This window comes from Heteronotia binoei, chromosome 8 (genome assembly GCF_032191835.1).
Source record: "Heteronotia binoei isolate CCM8104 ecotype False Entrance Well chromosome 8, APGP_CSIRO_Hbin_v1, whole genome shotgun sequence".
Classification (NCBI taxonomy): Eukaryota; Metazoa; Chordata; class Lepidosauria; order Squamata; family Gekkonidae; genus Heteronotia; species Heteronotia binoei.
In genome coordinates, this window is record NC_083230.1 from 22,875,126 (window position 1) to 22,894,344 (window position 19,219).

Genomic DNA, 19,219 nt, shown 5'->3' on the forward strand with positions numbered 1-19,219 from the left:
CCAGGGTGAAGAACACTTTTGCTACCGGGGCTTTACTCCATTTTTGCACAAGTTGCCCTGGAGTTGCAAGTTGGCACACCGCTATTCCGCAGCAAGCGGGATACGCTGACAAGCTTCTGCTTGCTGCAGAATAGCATGTGCGAATTTGCAGCTCCGGGGCAACTTGTGTGAAAACTGAGCGAAGCTCTGGTAGCAAAAAGGGCTCTCCACCCCAGAACAAGCGTAGTGCGAAATCAATCCTAGTCAGCTATCCTAATTGTTTGGTATGGACCATTCACTCTATACCCCAAGGAGGCTGTGAAAACTACTCTTGGTTCATCACAGTGGCAAATTCAGTTGCGTTAAGTGAGGCATTTCCAAGTTCCCATCCCCATGCCCAGCTGTTTGGGTGGATGAGTCAGTCACAGCCCCTGTCAGAACCTGTTTTCATTGGATCCCAAGAGATTGGTCCGAAGAAGCTTTCTTCACTCTCGGGGTACTCGCCAAGTTAATTGATCCTTGATGTCTCCCCTGTTGCCCTCACTGTTGTGACCAGTTTCAAACTGTGTTCTAACGTTTCAGTTTTTATTGTTATGTTTGTACCATGTCATTGTTTGGGAGAAAACTGAGGCTTTAGAGATTAAGGACACAACACCTTGCGTATGCTAAGCAGTGCCATCAAGTCGCTTCTGACTTATGGCGATGTTATGAATTAATGACCTCCGAAATGTCCTATTGTTAGAGCCAGTTCGGTGTAGTGGTTAAGCGTGCGGACTCTTATCTGGGGAAAACCAGGCTTGATTCCCCACTCCTCCACTTGCAGCTGCTGGAATGGCCTTGGGTTAGCCTTAGCTATTGCAGGAGTTGTCCTTGAAAGAGCAGCTGCTGTGAGAGCTCTCTTTGTCTGACATAATCCATCTAACATTGGGTCTTCCTTTTTTACTGCTGCCTTCAAGTTTTCCTAGTATTATCTCCCCCCCCCCCCCAGTGATTCTTGTCATCATAATGTGACCAGAGTACAGTAGCCTCCGTTTAGTCATTTAGCTTGTAGGGCGAGTTCAGGCTGGATTTGATCTAGAACCCACTTATTTGTCTTTTCGGCAGTCCACAGTATCTGTAAAACTCCTCCAACAACACATTTTAATTAAATCAAATTCCTTCCTGTCAGCTTTATTCATTGTGTAACTTTCATGCCTATACCCAATAAATGGCAATAGTATTGTGTGAATTATCTTGATTTTATTCAACCGCAACACATTCCTATACCTAAGGATTGTTTCTAGCTGCCTTACGGCTGCCCTTTCCAGTCTCAATCTTCTGATTTCTTGGTTTCAGTCTCCCTTTTGGTTGATGACCAAGTGAAGAAATAAAAAAATCTTTAACTTTTTCAGTTTCTTCATTGTCAACCTTGAAGTTGTATAATTCCTCAGTAGCTGCTACTTTTGTCTTCCTGAAGTTGTAATCCTGCTTCGGCACTTTTTATTTTAAATTTAATCAGTAGTTGTTTCAGGTTTTCACTGTTTTCTGCCAATAATGTGATGCCATCTGAATATCTCAAATACTTAATGTTCCTTCCACCAATTTTCACACCACCTTCATCTAAATCTGTTTTCCTTACAATATGGTCTGTATATGGACTGAAAAAACAGAGAAATAAAATACACTCTTAGCTGACACCTTTGCCAATTGGAAACCATTCTGTTTCTCTGTATTCTGTCCTAACAGCCATGTCTTATCCAAAGTATAGGTTGTGCATCAAAACAACCAGATGTATCAATTTCTTGTTTTAATAGAGATAATAGAAATTCTCCATCTTCAGCTTTCAATTATGTAATCTATTTGATTTCTGCATTGGCCATATATAGAATCATAGAGTTGGAAGGGACCTTCAGGGTCATCTAATTCAACCCCCCTGCACAATGCAGAAAATTCACAAATACTGCCCCCCCCCCCGATTCACAGGATCTGCATTGCATATACAATTGTCTATTCAGTTGTCTGAAACAAGTGTTTGCAATGAACAACTTAGTGTTTTCACAGAATTCCATGAGTCACTCTCCCACTTTATTTCAGATCCTAGAACAAATTTTCCAACAATTTTTTATTCTACTTTGTTTCCCACTTTTGTGTCCCAGTTACCTACGATTATCAGCACATCTTGCTTAGATGTGTGATCAGTTTCTCCTGGATACTTGCATAAAAGCTTTCAATGTTGTCCTCATCAGCATCTGTAGTTGGGGCATAAACTGGAATGATGGTAGGTTGATGTGTTTTCATGAAGTCTGATGGATATTATTCGGTCAGAGTTTGCATTATAGCACCTTAATTCTATCTTATACAAACTGACCTGAAACAAAGTATGTTTTCAGTTGTTACATTTGGAGATAGCCAACCACACAAACCAATAACACGTACTACCCATGATCCTCCTGATACACACAGTCCCTGTTTTGGATGGCAAACCCGCAAATCAGGGGAATCGTTAATAGTGCTGTGATGGACTGCACTTTTTAAAACCTTAGAAGTGCTGCACAAACAGCTGAAGGACTATGGAGGGTTAATTCTTCACAGTTTGCAAAGTAGCTGAAGACTCTCATTTAGGCCACAGAAAAGAATAGATCTAGTGTGAGAATTTCCCTACCCAGTAAAATAAGGAGTTGTCTCTGAAGAGTGGAGTGATCCTTGGTGTGATTAGAAACTGCCTGTAGAAACCTTGTGTCTGTTAAAAACTCAAGACAAGTATTAATGTGATTAGAGAAGGGGGCATGGGCCTTCTGGAAATGAAATGAGTCAGTGAATGCTCAAAGAAAGCGTACTGGAATGTTTGGAAAACACTGGAGCAAAAGCCTCTCAATATAAAGATTTAAGTAACTATGAATAGCTTAAAGGTAAAGGTAGTCCCCTGTGCAAGCACCAGTTGTTTCCAACTCTGGCATGACGTCGCATCACATTTTCACGGCAGACTTTTTATGGGGTGATTTGCCATTGTCTTCCCCAGTCATCTACACTTTCCCCCCAGCAAGCTGGGTACTTATTTTACAGACCTTGGAAAGATAGAAGGCTGAGTCAACCTGGAGCGGTCGCAGACCCCGGAAGCTGAGAGCAATGGAACTGTGCCCCAGTTTGTGCTCTCCTCCAAGCCCGGCTTCCTAGCTAGGCTCGGAGGAGAGCGGCATTGCTCTGAAGCTGCCTCCCCTGCAAAGGGAGACAGCCTCAGAGTGAGGCAGGCAGTCCCTCAGCCCTTTCTCCCACCCAGCAGCTGGGCAAAGGTGTGGTGTTGCTCTGAAGCTACCTCCCCTGCAAAGGGAGACAGCCTCAGAGCGAGGCAGGCAGTTCCGTGGCCCTTTCCCCCACCTGGCAGCTGGGTGAAGGAAGGAGGAGGCGGGGTGTCACTCTGAAGCTGCCTCCCTTGCAAGGGGAGACAGCCTCAGAACAAGGCAGGCAGTCCCACCTGGCAGCCAGGTGGAGGAAGAAGGAGGCGCGACATTTCTCAGACCCTCCGGGGGGGGGGGGGTCGCAGCTGTGTGGGCGGCCTGGGGTGGCAAAAACCCCAGCACCTCCCCTGTATACAGGCATAGTAAAGCCACCACTGCCCAGCTGAGTCAGTCCACATGGCTGCTGGCTGCCAGCTTGCTGCTGGGGTAGCACCAGGGTGACCTCCAATCAACTGCTGGAGTGTGGCATATAAGTGGAGGATGTGATCCCACTGTGCCTCACCATGGCTACAGGCCCAAGATGACGCTCCCAAGTTAGTGTACATAGAATTTCAGCTTTCATTTTACTTTGTTGTTATTTCAGCTTTGTACTAGAACAGTTTCAAAACATCCTGCTGTAATTGAAGAATAGTTTGGTTCTGTCAGATCAAAATAAATGTTCCCTGGATAGTGTTCTCAGAAGGATCTCCCTCCCACCACAGATTTTAATAACTGCCAGAAGACCATAATTTTCTCTTTTAGATTCTATACTATTTCTTGGTTGAGAATTCTCTTCTGTTTGTTGGTTTGCATTGATAATAGCACCATTTATCAGTGAACTGAATACAGTGAACATGACACTTTTGTCTGTGAGCATAACAGTCTCAAATGTGAATGTCTTAGTTCCACTTAATTGTTTCTCATTCTTTCATTGGCATTGTATTTTAAAGTAAGCTCTAAACGTCCCATCACGCTTTCTTTTCCTTCTCATCGTTGAAACCTATTTTATTTGTCTCAGTTATACACATAATGGTCTTCCCCCACCCCCACTTCAAAAGATAAACTCTTCTGGTTTTGGCGTTTGAATACTATACGCTCAGATAGGAGCTCTTTGTTTTTTTTTCTCTCCTGCTTTATCCATTGTAAGTTAATTTATGTTCATGAGATAATTGTGTGATTGTATTTAGCAGCTAATTAAAAAGGAAAGCAACAGGGGAAAAACATCCTTGGAACTAGAAAAAAAACGATTATATGAATTCCTGATAATGATAGGTGAGCCTCTAAACCACAGCTGATGCTTGTCAGAACTTGAAGAACTTCAGACGATTCCCAAACTCGTTACAAAGTATAGGATCTTTATTGAGAACTGTAGTACTGGAGGTACGAGATAACAGTAATGCCAGTACTGGCATTTGGTTACATTTTATGCAGTCAGAAGAGATACCATAAAGTCATCTTTCACACGGGTCGCAGACAAGTGTCTCCTTCCCAGGCTCTGTTATCAGAAGGGAGGATGCTCTCCTGCTGTGAAGGCCAAGCGGCCTGGCTTCAAAAGGCCACCTGCAGATGTGGACCCGAGGCTATCGGTTACCCTTCAGTGATCACAGAATATTGCCAGGCACTGGGATCTTGTGTTAGTTGCTTATACAGTGTAGCATGGGTTAGTATCAGGTTACAGCATGGAGTTGGTCTGGCTAACAGCACATAGGAAAGTTACAAGTTCTGACAATGCTCAGTATGGTGTCACTTGAACCATTTTTTTTTAAATTAATCTTTGCAGTACTTCAGCACATCCTAGCCTTGATTAATTTTTTCGCTCTCTCTATATCGAATTATTTGCTGGACCCTAAACAGAAACCAAGCTTTGCTTCTCTGATCACACCGATTATCAGTAATGCATAGAACATCAGGAATTTTAGGGGACGTTGTGTAGGATCATAGAGGGCTAAGTCTCCAGAAGGTCCTTGCAAGTTAGTTTTCCCCGTTGCATCAAGCCTGCATGAAATCCGACTAATCGTTCGTAGTTGGCTGTGCTTTGACTTCCGTGAGCTGCCTTCTTCATTGAATAGGCTTTGCGCCTTGTGAGGCATTCGTGGAGCTTCCTTTTGCGTAGGACTGGGGTTTTGAGAAAGCTGCATTTTTAAGCATGAGGTAGCTTATTAAATAAGTGCATATACTTGAATAAAGCTGTGGTACTCGTTTAGTCCAATAATGTCTTCGTCATCTGTTCCTGTGGATGTCCTTGCGGCTGCTTGGGATGGCTGTAATGTCTAGATGTATGAGATCAAGAGCAGAGTATGCTGTCCAGAAATAGTTAAATCCAGGGTAAACAAACCCAGACAGGCACCATCTTTGGGGCTTGCCAGAAACCGCAGACTCAGCACTTTTGGTACAGAGCTCAGAATCTGTAACAGTGATATTGCAATTTACTGAGCATAATAAAACAGACCTTTTCACCTTGCCTTACACAAGATGCTGATCTTTTTAAATGCAGAAGTATGTACAACAGTGCAGGGCGTATTTTGAACGTTTTCAATACTTCTGGTTTCTTCTAGGTAAAACTTGACTGAAGCTAACAGCTTATTCTTTCTTCGAGCAACATTTAACGAACGGAAAGTCATACTCCTTTGCTATAGTAATAAGGCATGAATCCGTATTAAGATTTATTTTTAAAGCATTTATATCTGCCTTCCCTCGTTATTCAAGGCAGTTGACAATAATAGTTAGAAACACGTACTGTTACAAGCAAAATAAAATAGCAAACACCAAATTTCTCCTCCTTCCCCCTCTTTAAAAATGCCTGCCGTTTAGGCCTCCTCAGAAGCCCTGGCAAACAAACAGGCCTTGCAGCAGTTCCTGAAAATGCCATGGAGATCCCCCCCCCCTCACCTCTTCAGGGAGCTCATGCCACAGAACTGGAGCCGTAATAAAAACAGTTTGGGATCTGGTCAATGCCAGATGGACCACCCTAAGTGGTTGAATAACCAACCAATGGTTGCCAGATGACCATCTCTGGCATACAGGGGACTATGGAAGGAGGCACTTTTCAGATATATGGGTACTAGGGTTGCCAAGTCCAATTCAAGAAATATCTGGGGACTTTGGGGGCGGAGCCAGGAGACTTTGGGGGTGGAGCCAGGAACAAGGGTGTGACAAGCACAATTGAACTCCAAGGGAGTTCTGGCCATCACATTTAAAGGGACAGCACACCTTTTTAAATGCCTTTCTCCCATAGGAAATAATGAAGGATAAGGGCACCCTCTTTTGGGGCTCATAGATTTGGACCTGGTCCAATCATTTTGAAACTTGGGGGGTATTTTGGGGAGAGGCACTAGATGCTATACTAAAAATTTGGTGCCTTTACCTCAAAACATAGCCCCCCCCACAGCCCCCAATACCCGTGGGTCAATTCCCCATTATTCCCTATTGGAATCGTTCTCCATAGGGAATAATAGAGTGCCCAGTAGACATTTCCCTCCCCCCCCCATGCTTTCTAAAGCGGGGGGGGGAGGGCCTCCAAACCAGGGAATCCCCTCCCCCCTCCCTCTCACACACAAATACTTACTGAGCCTTGTTCCTGCAGAACTTTACTTGATCTGAAAATGAAAGCAAAACAAAGGGAGGGGCCGTTCTCTGAAGCCCTTCCTGTTTCCTGCTTCCTGCTCAGCCTTAAAGGCACATATCTTAAAAATGTACCTGCAGGAGCTCTAAAACTACATGGTGATTGTGGGGGGTGGGGCTGGCTGGGGGCAGGGAGAAGCCTGTAAAAATGGGGGATCCCCTGCTGGGACCTGGGAATTGGGAAGCCTAGTGGGTACAGTATCAGGAAGGGCTTTAAAGGTCATAACCAACACCTTGAATTGAACTTGGAAACAGACTGGCAGCCAATGCACTGTAGCTGTTTCAAAATGGGTCAGCAGCTAGCCCCTGGCAATAGTCAGACTGTTACATTCTGGGCCTGTTGTAGTTCCCAGGTTTCCTTCAAGGGCAGCTCCACATAGAGTGCGTTTCAGCACGTTAACCATGAGGTTGCAGAAGCATGGAATAGTGTGGCCAGATCAATGAAGTTTAGGTAGTCAGAGTTGGTGAATCGGATGCTGATGACAGAAGGCAGTCCCATTAGGACCTCTAAGCTTTTAAACTTCTTTGAAAAAGCCCAACAGCACTCCAGATAGGACAAATGAATGAAGTCCCTCCAGAATATCAGCCTTCCTGACCAACACTACTTCTGCCTTTTCTGGATTTAACTCGTTCTGCTTTAGCCACCTGACCACAGGTGAGAGAATATAACTCTGTTGCACTTCACAAGACAGCTCCACCCAGTTGATTCTGCACTTCTGGTGGAGACAATTTGTGTCTAGTCAGACAGAAAAGAGTAAAACCACCAAAGGGCTATGGCCATCGACTCTGTATTGAAGCCAGTGAATAAAAATGGAGTGATGAATTGTGTCAAAGGCTGCTGAGAAGATGGCACAATAACTAATATTTATATTCCCACTCCAACAATCATGTGCATAAAGTTTTAATTAGGCCAAATTCCAAAGAACCCATATCACAAAATAAACCAGATTTGTGTTTTTAGGCTGATAATAGACGGGCATTTTGGGACGGTTGGGAGCCATCCCAAATCGGAACGGCTCAAAAAGAGCCATCCTGAAGCCTCCACCTGCTCCCCCGCAAGCCGTCCCTATCCCGTCCATGGGGCGACATGGGCATGTTCAGACAGCCGTGGCATACCATTCCTGTCCCCATACATTGTCAGTAGTTATGCACATGTGTGTGCATAAGTGCGCACTGGACGTTTTTAATTTTCAAAAAAAACTGGATGCGACTTGAGGCGGCTTGGTGGTTTCACACCGCCAAGGCGCCTCACTTGTGCCCTTCCACTTCCAGATGTCACGGAGGCAATTGGAGTGCGTCTTAAAAATTTGCTACCACTTTGGAAGTGGTAGCTTTTTCAGTCACACTGCGGAGGCTGGAGGATGGGGTGAGGATGGGATGAGGATGGGCGGCAGATGTTTGCGTGTGGAGGGATTTTTTTTGGATCGATCTCAGAGGCGTCTCTGAGTCAGCCCAAAGTGCCAGTCTGTTAGCAGCGTTAGTTCTTTTCAAATATTTCCATTGCTGAAGAAACAAGCCACTGGTTAACTTGTGAAGGCTGCAATCCTAAGAATTTCAGCGCTTCCTTAAAGACTAACAATCTTTGTTTCCATGAGATTCCATGACATTCCATGACGTTTCTTCCTCAACTCCTCCATTTCCCCTTTGCAAGATCCATGACAGGATCTGCACTAAGCCACTGCCTCAACTTCACCCCCTCCCTTGTAATCTTCTCCGTAAGAAAAATCCCCAATATGATTTTTCGGTTCACATAAGTGAGCTGTAATTCATGACAGCTCATATTGAAATAAATTGTTGTTAGTCTTTAAGGTTCCACTGGACTTCTGGTTTCGATTAACATAGCTACCCCCTTTGCACAGTTTCCTAGGAGTAATCCCCAATAAAGAAAATGAGGCTTTCTGCTGAGTAGATCAGCTTAGGATGGCTGTCCAAGTCTGCTTTTTAAAAATGCATTTATACCCTGCCCCCCCCCCCCCACAGTGGCTACCTAAAATGGCTTACAATATCATTCTCTCTTCTTCCATTTTTTTTCCTTAACACCAACCCTGCTGAGAGTGACTGACCCGAGGTCACCCAGCAAGCTTCCATGATAGAATGGAGATGCAAACCTGAGTCTCCTAGATGCGACTGTATCCATCTTCAGCAGTGCAGCCATGACAAAAGCAAGCAGATTTCTGAGTGTGTCCATTTCTGTTCTGTGGGCCTTTTCTTTTCTGTATTCGGCTCCCCAAACTGGCCATATGTTTGCATACACTGGCAAAACGCTGAAATGCCATGGAAAGACCTTGAAAAGCTCTAGGGTGCATTTTTAGAGACTTTTGGATTTGAAGTGTGTTTCATTTCAGCGCTCATCTGGCACCCAAAGCAAAGCAGTAGTATATTAATTAAAATGTATGTAAGGATCTGTGAATAGGCTGCTGATAGAATTTGACATTCTTTTCTCTGTGTCGCTAACAAAAATGAAAGGGAAGGTGGTTTGCTACATCTGCAAAATGCTGACAAGTGCACTAATGCTAGACACCTTTACAGGTAAATCAATATCTGTCTGTCGCTGTCAGCCACTGACTGTATCTAATTTCTTGAAGTTAGGCAGTTCTCCAAAACACACATGAATTCTATTTCTCTAGGGCTGCAGTTCTTTGAGCACTTACTGTGGAAGTGAGAAATTGGTGCAGTTTAGGAAGTGGAAAACAATTTACAGGGCATGTAAAGTGTCTGGATTTATTTATTTAAAATTTTTCTATCCCACCGTGGTGCAGTGGAGGACAGAGTAGGCTCAGTCTACTTATCCAAAGGCGTCTGCTCCAGGGCAGGGCAGTAGCCGCAGAATGGCTCCAGCAGCACTGCACCACCTGCAGGAGAACCTTCCCCTATGAATAACTACTGAGCACAGTGGCAGGGCAGGAGTTTTTCCATCCCAAGGCTTTGGCTGGAGGTTAGGTTGGCAGCAAGGCTCTCTGGCTAGCCCTATGCAAACCCAGCACGGATGAGGGGAAAGGGAGGGACGGTGAGGGAAGGAGAGGGACGGTGGCTCAGTGGTAGAGCATCTGCTTGGGAAGCAGAAGGTCCCAGGTTCAATCCCTGGCATCTCCAACTAAAAAGGGTCCAGGCAAATAGGTGTGAAAAACCTCAGCTTGAAACCCTGGAGAGCAGGGGAGGGATGGTGGCTCAGTGGTAGAGCATCTGCTTGGGAAGCAGAAGGTCCCAGGTTCAATCCCTGGCATCTCCAAAAAAGGGTCCAGGCAAATAGGTGTGAAAAACCTCAGATTGAGATCCTGGAGAGCCGCTGCCAATCTGAGTAGACAATACTGACTTTGTTGGACCAAGGGTCTGATTCAGTATAAGGCAGCTTCATATGTTCATGAGCCTAGGCAAGGGGTTAGGAAAGGAACAGGCCTCAGAGAAGAGACACACCCTGGGGATAAAAAGGGAGAAGTCAAGGGAGAAAGGGGGCATGAGATAGTAAGGGAGAGGAAGACAGGCTGGTTGGGGGCATCTGAGATGGTGCAAAGAAAAAAAAACACCTAAAGGAGGAGCAGGGGCAACCAAATCTGGTCAGCCATGGTGCAGTGGGCCCATGGCAGAGGCACAGGTCAGCCCCTTGAGGTTTCAGAGGGGCAGAATGGGTGGATGAACAGAACTGCACTTGTATGAGGACTTGGATTTGGTTCACGGCAATAAAGGGAACCTTAATGGACATGATTGAGTCCATTAAGTGAATCTCTGCTTACCATGGAAGATAAGTACAGCGTCCTACTACCTCCAAGCAGGGCTACATTCACTGCAGCAGCCAGGTTGCAAGACCATAAATAAATTGTCCAATTAACAAAATTAAAACTTATGAAATATACAAATTACCAATTTTAAAACATATATATATATATGTTTTAAAATTGGTAATTTGTATATTTTGTTAGTTTTAATTTTGTTAATTGGACAACCTAATAATAATTAAAAGTCACAGGATCAGCAAACTTACAACAACATCTGCCAGAAAAGTTCAGCCTCCGCTAAATGTTCTCTGGAATAAGACAGCCTTACATGCCTTCCTGAATGGAGCAAGGGAAGGCACCCACCTCACCCAGTCCAGTGGGCTATTTTAAAGGACAGAGCCTACCACTGTGAAGGCCCCTTATCTTGCAGTAGCTGTACAGACAGTCCTAAAGGAGAGCAACTTGAAGGGCTGCCTACTATCTCCAGACTACAGAAATCAGTTCTTCTAGAAAATGGTTGCTTTGGAGGGTGCGACATTATACCCTTCTGGGGTTCCACCTCAAACTCCACCCCAAATCTCCAGGAATGTCTCACTCTGTAGTTGGCAACCCTAAAGGAGGAACCCCTAGAGGAAGTGTAAATCTGTAGTGCTTTGTGATACATTTATTTTCTTCCTTCTCTGCTCCCCAGGAATTTAGGAGCTTTAGCTAAACTGCCTGTGACCAGCCCAGGAGTTTTATAAGCCAGCAGAACTGTCCTACTCTGGCCTGCAGGCCTTTGTCCACTATGCCTTCCAAGGCATCTGGGCCCCAGTGGCTGCCCAAGGACTCCACCTGGCACATGCTACCCACCTGGTTTCCCTAACATATGGAGGGACTTCTCTATGTATATTTGTTCAACTGCTGCTGCAACCTGGTCTTTGTAGGAATTGCCTACTGAGAGGGCCAGGGCTCCCAAGCTTGCCTACCCTGTTCGGAGGGCTCACTTCTATGACTTCCACAATTCAGTATTACCATGGGGACAGCTTACTGCCTTGTGCACCACTGGGGGAATAGACAGTCACCAACTGACTTCCCCTCCCCTTTCTCCTGGCACACCAATGGAAGTCAAATGTGGTACAGAAAACCACTACCACCATTAAAGTTATAAAGTATTTATTAAAAAGAAAATGTCCACATGCATACCCTCAGCAAAGCACCAGATTGCCCAAGCGATCAAAATAGAAAGGGTAGACACATAATTCCACTGTCCCTCCCTTTGTACATGCCCTAGCAGATGTCAGGCAGGTTCTTTAGTTTATAAAGCTACAGTTGTTCTAAGGAATTCCTATTACCTTAAGTCCTGTAAAAGGCAATGGCTGCCTCCTTCAGACGTCAGGTAAGAGTGCTATCTGCCTTTATGACAACTACACCAAAAGAGACCCTTCCCTCTCACTCCCAGAAGTTTTATTATCTCTCTTTCTCCTCCCACTGAACTAAGGTTGCCAAGTCCAATTCAAGAAATACCTGGGGACTTTGGGGGTGGAGCCAGGAGACATTGGGGGCGGAGCCAGGAGACATTGGAGGTGGAGCCAGGAACAAGGGTGTGACAAGCATAATTGAACTGCAGTTCTGGGCATCACATTTAAAGGGACAGCGCACCTTTTAAAATGTCTTCCTTCCATAGGAAATAATGAAGGAGAGGGGTACCTTCTTTTGGGGCTCATAGAATTGGACCCCCTTGTCAAATCTTTTTGAAACTTGGGGGGTACTTTGGGGAGAGGTACTAGATACTATATTGAAAATTTGGTGCCTCTACCTCAAAAAAACAGCTCCCCCAGAGCCCCTGAAACCTCCAGATCAATTATACCCCATTATACCCTATGAGAACCGATCTCCACATAGGGAATAATGAAGTGCTCAGCAGACGTTTCCCTCCCCCCCACACACATCCCATTTCTGGCGACTCTGAAGTGACGGATTGGCCTCTCTACTCATGAGTTGCTGCCAACTTCTTCAAAGTAACACAGACACACCATCCCAAGAGGAAGCCTTTCAGTCGGAGACTGAAGCCTCCAAAGGCACATGGTCCTCTGGGGACAGGGCTTCCCCCTGCCGGCCAGCTGACTTGGGGCGGGAAGGAGCCTGGGAAAGTGGAAGAACCCCCGCTGGGACCTGGGGATTGGCAAGGCTACGCTGAACAGGTCAGACCAGGTCCAAGAAGCTTTTCCTGAAGTCTCTAATATATTTTTCCTGAAGTTTTAAGTCCTCCAAATCTCTGTTCCCTGCTAGATATCTCCTGCCTATCTGGAAGTGGGTGGGATCTTGATCATCATAATGTCTCTTGCTAGACCTATTAGCATTTCTAAAAGGGTGGCTGAGGTGAGACTGGAAAGCAGTTGACCTGACTTCACCTCCTCCTGCCTGTTCTCTGTCAAGAGAGATATTTTTTTTCCAAAACTCAAGGTTAAGATTTTGCTCAGTTCAAACCTCCAAAGAAAAATGTATTTCTTCACAGCCAGCATAGATTTGGACCAGGTTTTAGAGAGGGCCATTAGTCAGTCATAGAACATCTGCTTTGTATACAAAAGATCCCAGTTTCAATACCTAGCATCTCCAGGAGGTAATGGGAAAGCTCAGCCTGAAACTCCAGATATCCACTGTAGTTAGAGTGGACAGTAGGTTCTATTGTGAAGACTTAGTACTGAGGCATATTCATGTATTTCTTATATCAGTGTTCAATTCTTACCATCTATCAGGCCCATAGCTACAGTAGGCCTCTTGGGGCCTGGGGCCCTGACTTCCTGCCAAGGCACCGTGACTTCTCATCCAGCCCAAACCCTCCAGTTTCCCATTTTATTGCCCATGCTCCCATGATTTTATTGGTCAGCTCCAGCCCATGACCTCACTGGCCAGCAAAAGGACAAGCAGAACACACCATTTTCTCGCCTGGAAAGGAAGGAGCAGAACTTACTGCAGTTGGCATCCCTCTCCTTGGAGGACTCCCTGCCACCATCCCTTCCCCAAATCATGGCCTGCTCAAAAGGGAGCAAGCATTAACAACCCTAGCAGTGTCCACACCTCCAGCTTTTCCAGAGGTGGGGTGACTTCCCCACCTGTTAGCAGCCCTGCCACCCATCCATCTGGGTACATGAGTCTTCCAGCCAGAGTGGGGGAAAGGCCCTCCACAGCTGGCTGACCAGAGTCTGGTGTGCTCTTCCCACCAGCCCCCTTTCCCAGCAACAAATAGGCTGTGGGAGTGCAGGGTAGGAAGCTTCCATGGATGGAGCACTTTGGAAAGAACCTCTGCTTCATGACCGATGATCCCACATCTCAGCACCTGGTGAGCACAACCCTGCCTGCTCTGCCCAAGAGGCTCATGAAGATCAGCTGGGGAGAGGGCCAGCCAACCTGTGTGCATTTTTTATTTTTGTCATGTTGGTACACTTGATTCCACAGCAGGGTGTTCGCCAAATTGCCCTCAAACGAGGTATGGGGAAATTATTTAGGTAGGCAAAGATGGCAAACTTAGCAGGGTCAAAAACCTGTGGATACAGGAGTCAGTCTACCCAGGAGCCCTCTCAAATGATGAGGAGATTTGTACTAAAAAGGGGTTTTTATTAAGAGAATTATTCAAGCGCACAAGAAAACAAATCAAACAACAATCACACGGTCATAGGAAAATTTAGAGGGGAAATTGAATAGGGAAACATATAAAGGAAAACAGACAGGGTTATACTTTACCCCTCGATGACGCAGAAGAACGATTCTCTAGCAAAGGCAATGAGGGAAGGGGGAGCAAGAAATGAGCAGTATATCTAACAATAATGGGCCCAATACTAATCAGGTAATTGGGGGTGGCTCAGACAGCAAGGTAGGGGCACTGTCAGAGACACACCTGACTGGCTGAAAACCTGACCTTCTTATAGCCAAATTTGTGTCCTGAGGTGGTGACATGTGGTACATGACATCAGCCTGGAAGTGGCTCCCAGGAGTTTGAACAAAACAATTAATGGGCGATGATGGTTTTACCTAGTGCAAACCATCTTTAAAACAAAAAAACTAGAGTGGTCGATCTATTATGACACCTTAGCTAACACAATGGAAAACGTTTACATGACAGGATGAAGTAGTTGGCAGACAGTAATCTTCACTGATATCCTATTGTGTAAGACACTTGCCTTGATGGTTGACAGGAAGAATCTTTTGTTAGGTGCGAAGATGTTTCAGCAGCTCTATTGTTAACCATTGGCTTCTTCATTTACATCTCCAAAGCATGCCTGGTCCCTGGAATGCAATATGGGATGCACACATCTCCTCTGCATGTGGTTTGCAGGAGCTGGAGTTGTCTTTTTGGGACATCTCAGGAACATGGCTTCTATCAGGGCTGCTTCTGGCACTATCTTCTGGATGACAGGAGTGCAGTTGCTGTCTGCAGGGCTGAGCGGCTCATCTGGGAAGCAGTCTGCTCTTTGCAGGGCAGGCACAAACAGTCACACAATAGCAGGCAAAGGCAGGAAGCTGGCTGGAGCCTGGCTGGAAACACTGCTGCATAGTCCATACCTGGTAAATGTCCATATTGGGACTGGCACCTAGGCCAAATGCTTTTAGTCCAGTAAGACTGAATGTCCATAGTACAGTAGGCATGAGTTTTAAGTTACTAGTGTCCATTGTAGCTGAAAGTCCATATGAGCCTGACATCAGGGCCAGAGAACTATAGTCCATAATGGTGGGAGAGGGGGTCCAACACTAACAAGGGACACATCTGGGGCTTTTGTGGGGGGTACCACTTTCCTAAGTGCCCTCTCGCCGAAAATTTCCTGACTATGGGCCCGCTATCCAGTGTCTCTATGAAAATGTTTCTCATAACACTGGAACATTCCTGATTCACATGGTTGCTTTTGTATGCACTGCTTTTGGCTAATAAGTACAGCAACAAATTGCACCCCAAACTCTTTCATGTGTCACTGTTCATTAAATAAACCATTTACTCTCTTTGTGCCATTTCTTTGAGAGAGGGAAGGAAGGAAAGCTCTTGAATGAGTCTGATGGCTCCAATAATATATGTTAAACAAATATGAGCGTGGGCATCGTAAATGGTTTCCGCCTTTTCTTTTGCATTCTTTCAATTACTAATTATGGCTCTAATGGTGCGCAAGTTCAAAGCAGTAATGAGGCACGCTTAAGGAACTGCTCAAGGAAAATGTAATTTCCAGTAATCCTCTCCGTATAATGTTGTCAGTTCTGCTGAAAGGCAGCTGACTCCCTGTGAAAAGCTGCTGTGAGGGCATCCTATGGTAGTTCAGATAAGTGATAAATCATTTTAATTATGGGAGTTGTTCATATTCCCCTGGGATAAGGGAAGTGAGATCAGAAGTGCCTGTAGTTTTTGCATGTCTCTTATTTCTCTGTCTTAAGTACTAGGTTTCCCCCTAAGGGTTCCCTTATACTGAATCAGACCACTGGTCTATCTAACCTGTTATTCTGACTAAGAGGATTAAGCAAAGCCTTATGCAGTGGCATTTCCCTGCTTTACTCGAAGCAGGGAATATACTTGAATATATTCAGAGTGTATTATTTTTTTTACCAGTGAGCACTGGCACCTCACTTTTACCCGAGGGATGGAATAAATGCCTAGTAGAAGAGAGTTGTCTGGATCTACTGACCAACAGAGAAAAAGGGTTTTATGTAATCCATGAGGAGCACCAGGTCATCCACTAATGAAAACCATGATAACCTTGCTCCTTCTCTAAAAGAATCTCTTGAAAGCTAGTACTTCCATAGTTCGTTAGCATCAGTGGGCTGCCGGATAGAAAAGAGACTCTGTCAGTAATGCTTGTGACAGACTGAACCTGATTCTCTTTATAGGATTATAAGAGTCTACTTTAGGATTCCCCCCCCCACACACCCTTTTCATCTCTTTCCTGGTAATGATGTAATTCTGTTACGTGAAAAATGAATAACTGTGGAAGATTATGTCCTTTGCAGAGAGGTTTTTCCTAGAATGATTGAAAACCCGCCACCATTGCAATTTACACAACATTCTGGGTTAAAATGCTTACTGAAATTATTGGGTAAGACTTTTGTTGTGATCTTTTCTAGGGAGTGCTGGAACACCTGTTATTTTCAATGAAAATGGAGATGCACCTGGACGTTATGATATTTTCCAGTATCAAATAACCAATAGAAGTACTGAATATAAAATCATTGGCCACTGGACAAACCAGCTTCATCTGAATGTAAGTGGTTCCATAGCTGTTCTTAAAATTAAAGTTTAGCTCATGTGGGTATAACATGGCATGACATTTTTCTTAGATCTCTAGTTAACTCAGAGCTTCCAAATTCCTTTGTGTTGCATTTCAGCACTGAATGACAATTGTGTTTAAAAAGGCATTAACTTGACTCAGGTGTACATATGACCCAAGATAAAGAGGTCTAGGACAGTGGTTTTCAAACCCCGTTCCAGAGCAGTCACCACTATTGATCTGCCTCAACCCTATAAAGACACTTTCTGGTATAGGGTGTGCTTTGGGTTCTCCATTCTTATGAGCTGTCGGTACACTTTCTTGTATGAATTCAAAGTGCTTTCAGGCTGTTCTGCGGATTCTGTGGGCAGATATTTGGGTGTCCCGCAGCAAAGAAATCAACAGAGAAAATGTTTACTCAAGTTAGTAAGTGAAAAGTTTAACCTAGGGAATACAGTAGATGAGTTCTTTCTCAGAAGAAGAAACGTACAAAGTAAAAGAATTAGCAATAGTGAGATTTGCTAATTAGGGCCAGTGGTATGTTTCAGTTGGCTATTTCTTCAAGATTAAAATATCAGATTAAGGGGTACATGCGTTGAAGAATGGGTTCATCACTAAATGTTTCCCGACAGACCAAACGAGCTTCATACAGCTCTGGCTTGTAGCGTAACAGGCCCATAATAAACAATAACAAAAAAGAACAGTGTAAGTATTTACAAATGATTGTGCCTCTGAGACTCCTTTGCAGTAATTATCAGCGAGCTACCAAAAGCAACACATATAATAGCTTCCAGCCTGCTAAAGTGATAAACTACCTTAACTATATCTGCTGTTCACGTTCTCTTGCTCCCTGGCCGGACGCCATCCAGCTCTTTTTTGGGTGCAAACAAAAGATGTAGTCATTGGCATGCAAAACAGAATGCATGCTTACTCCTTCCCATAGTCTTTGGTAAACAAGAAAAATGATGAATCCCTGTTGAAAAAGGAACGAGCAGGAAGGACTGATCTGTTTCATCATTCATCTTCAGTGTGAACACTGAAGAAGTCAAAATCTATGCTCCAGGCCACTTGGTTTCAGATGCATACCGTATGGCTATAATTTAAAAAAAGGAATAACGCTTCTAAGAAAGCATACTTTAATATCTACGTGAATCCCCTTTTATGCTTGCTCTTCGTTTTAGCAGTATTTAACATTTCATCCCAAATAAGATGGATGGAACGAATAAAACGTCTGAAGCTTTTCAAATAAGTGGTTGGTTTTCCACCTTATCTCTGTATAGACATGATGCGTTGGCGCAATGTTCAGTAAATCAGATTGCTGGAATTGTGGAAAGCTACTCAAATGTGTCTAGATTTGCTTTTTTTTTTCCCCCTGACAGTGTTACACAATACTGTCTTCTCTGTTTTGTGTATTTGTTATCCTTTTCTATAATAGCAGATGAGGTAAGTGCGATCCAAAGCAGAGTTGCTATAGTCCAGGTCTGTTGATTTCAGTGGGCTTGGACGGAAGTAATTTGTGCACGTGTTTGGTCTCTAAGTCTTGTTAACACAAAGTCAAACAAGGCAAAGGTATCATATATTCTAACAGTCAAATGCGGCCTAATCTGTGGAAACTTAAATCTGTGACTCGGGATAGCACTAACTGTAAACAGATAGTTCTGCAAACTTGGGAGACCCTTCATGTTTGAAGAAAAATATGAAAACTTTAAAAAATATGGAGGGGGGGGTTAATCCCTCCCCCCCTCAAAAGTAGTGTTGCCTGGACAAGCACAGCCTAAGGTATACCCCCCTGATCTTCCTAAGAAACTACCAACATTGCAAATTATTGTTCTGAGAAATTGTCCAAGACATTGGTGAATACAGCTCCAACTTTTCCTAGTCAGATATACCCTAACTGTTGTTCTTGCAGATAAGCTAACTGCTTGCAGAGAAGCTAACATCTGGGTCAAGGTGGGTTAGCACAGCTGGTAATGTTTTATCACTCAGCATTTGTCACAGTTGACTACAATCTGTTGACCCACCTTCTTGCAGATGTGGGGATTTAAGAGACTGCCTTGAAGTGGTTTGTCTCCTTTCTTACATGTTGGGTGGTACTAGAGGGGAGAGTGTCACCACGACACCCACTAGTTTGTGGTGTCCCTCAAGGTGCTATTCTCTCCCTAATGTCATCCAACATCTATATGTACCCCTTTGCCCAGCTTGTGCAAAGTTTCAAGCTGGGTTGTCACCAGTACACTGATGACATCCAGCTATGTATATTTGTTGATGGATGGCAACTGGATGGTGCCCCAGAAAATCTAGCGAAGGGACTGGAGGCTGTGGCTGGTTGACTTAGACAGAACAGGCTGAAACTTAATCCATTGAAGAAGGAGGTCCTGTGGATGGGGGAAAGTGGGCTGGGATTGGGTATTCAGCTCCCAGCTTTGGACAATGCCCCTCTGACACCAACATCAATGTTGAAGAGCTTAGGTGTGATTCTGGATACTTT

At 44.5% G+C, this 19,219-nt stretch overlaps 1 protein-coding gene across 3 annotated transcripts in view; it reads left to right on the forward strand.

The window, feature by feature from the left end:
• Positions 1-19,219, forward strand: part of GRM8 (glutamate metabotropic receptor 8) — a 999,131-nt gene that overhangs the window by 781,614 nt on the left and 198,298 nt on the right. For all 3 annotated transcript variants that reach the window (XM_060244808.1, XM_060244809.1, XM_060244810.1), the window contains exon 7: positions 16,589-16,725. In XM_060244808.1, the coding sequence (XP_060100791.1) occupies positions 16,589-16,725 (137 nt within the window). The remainder of the gene's footprint in view (positions 1-16,588; positions 16,726-19,219) is intronic.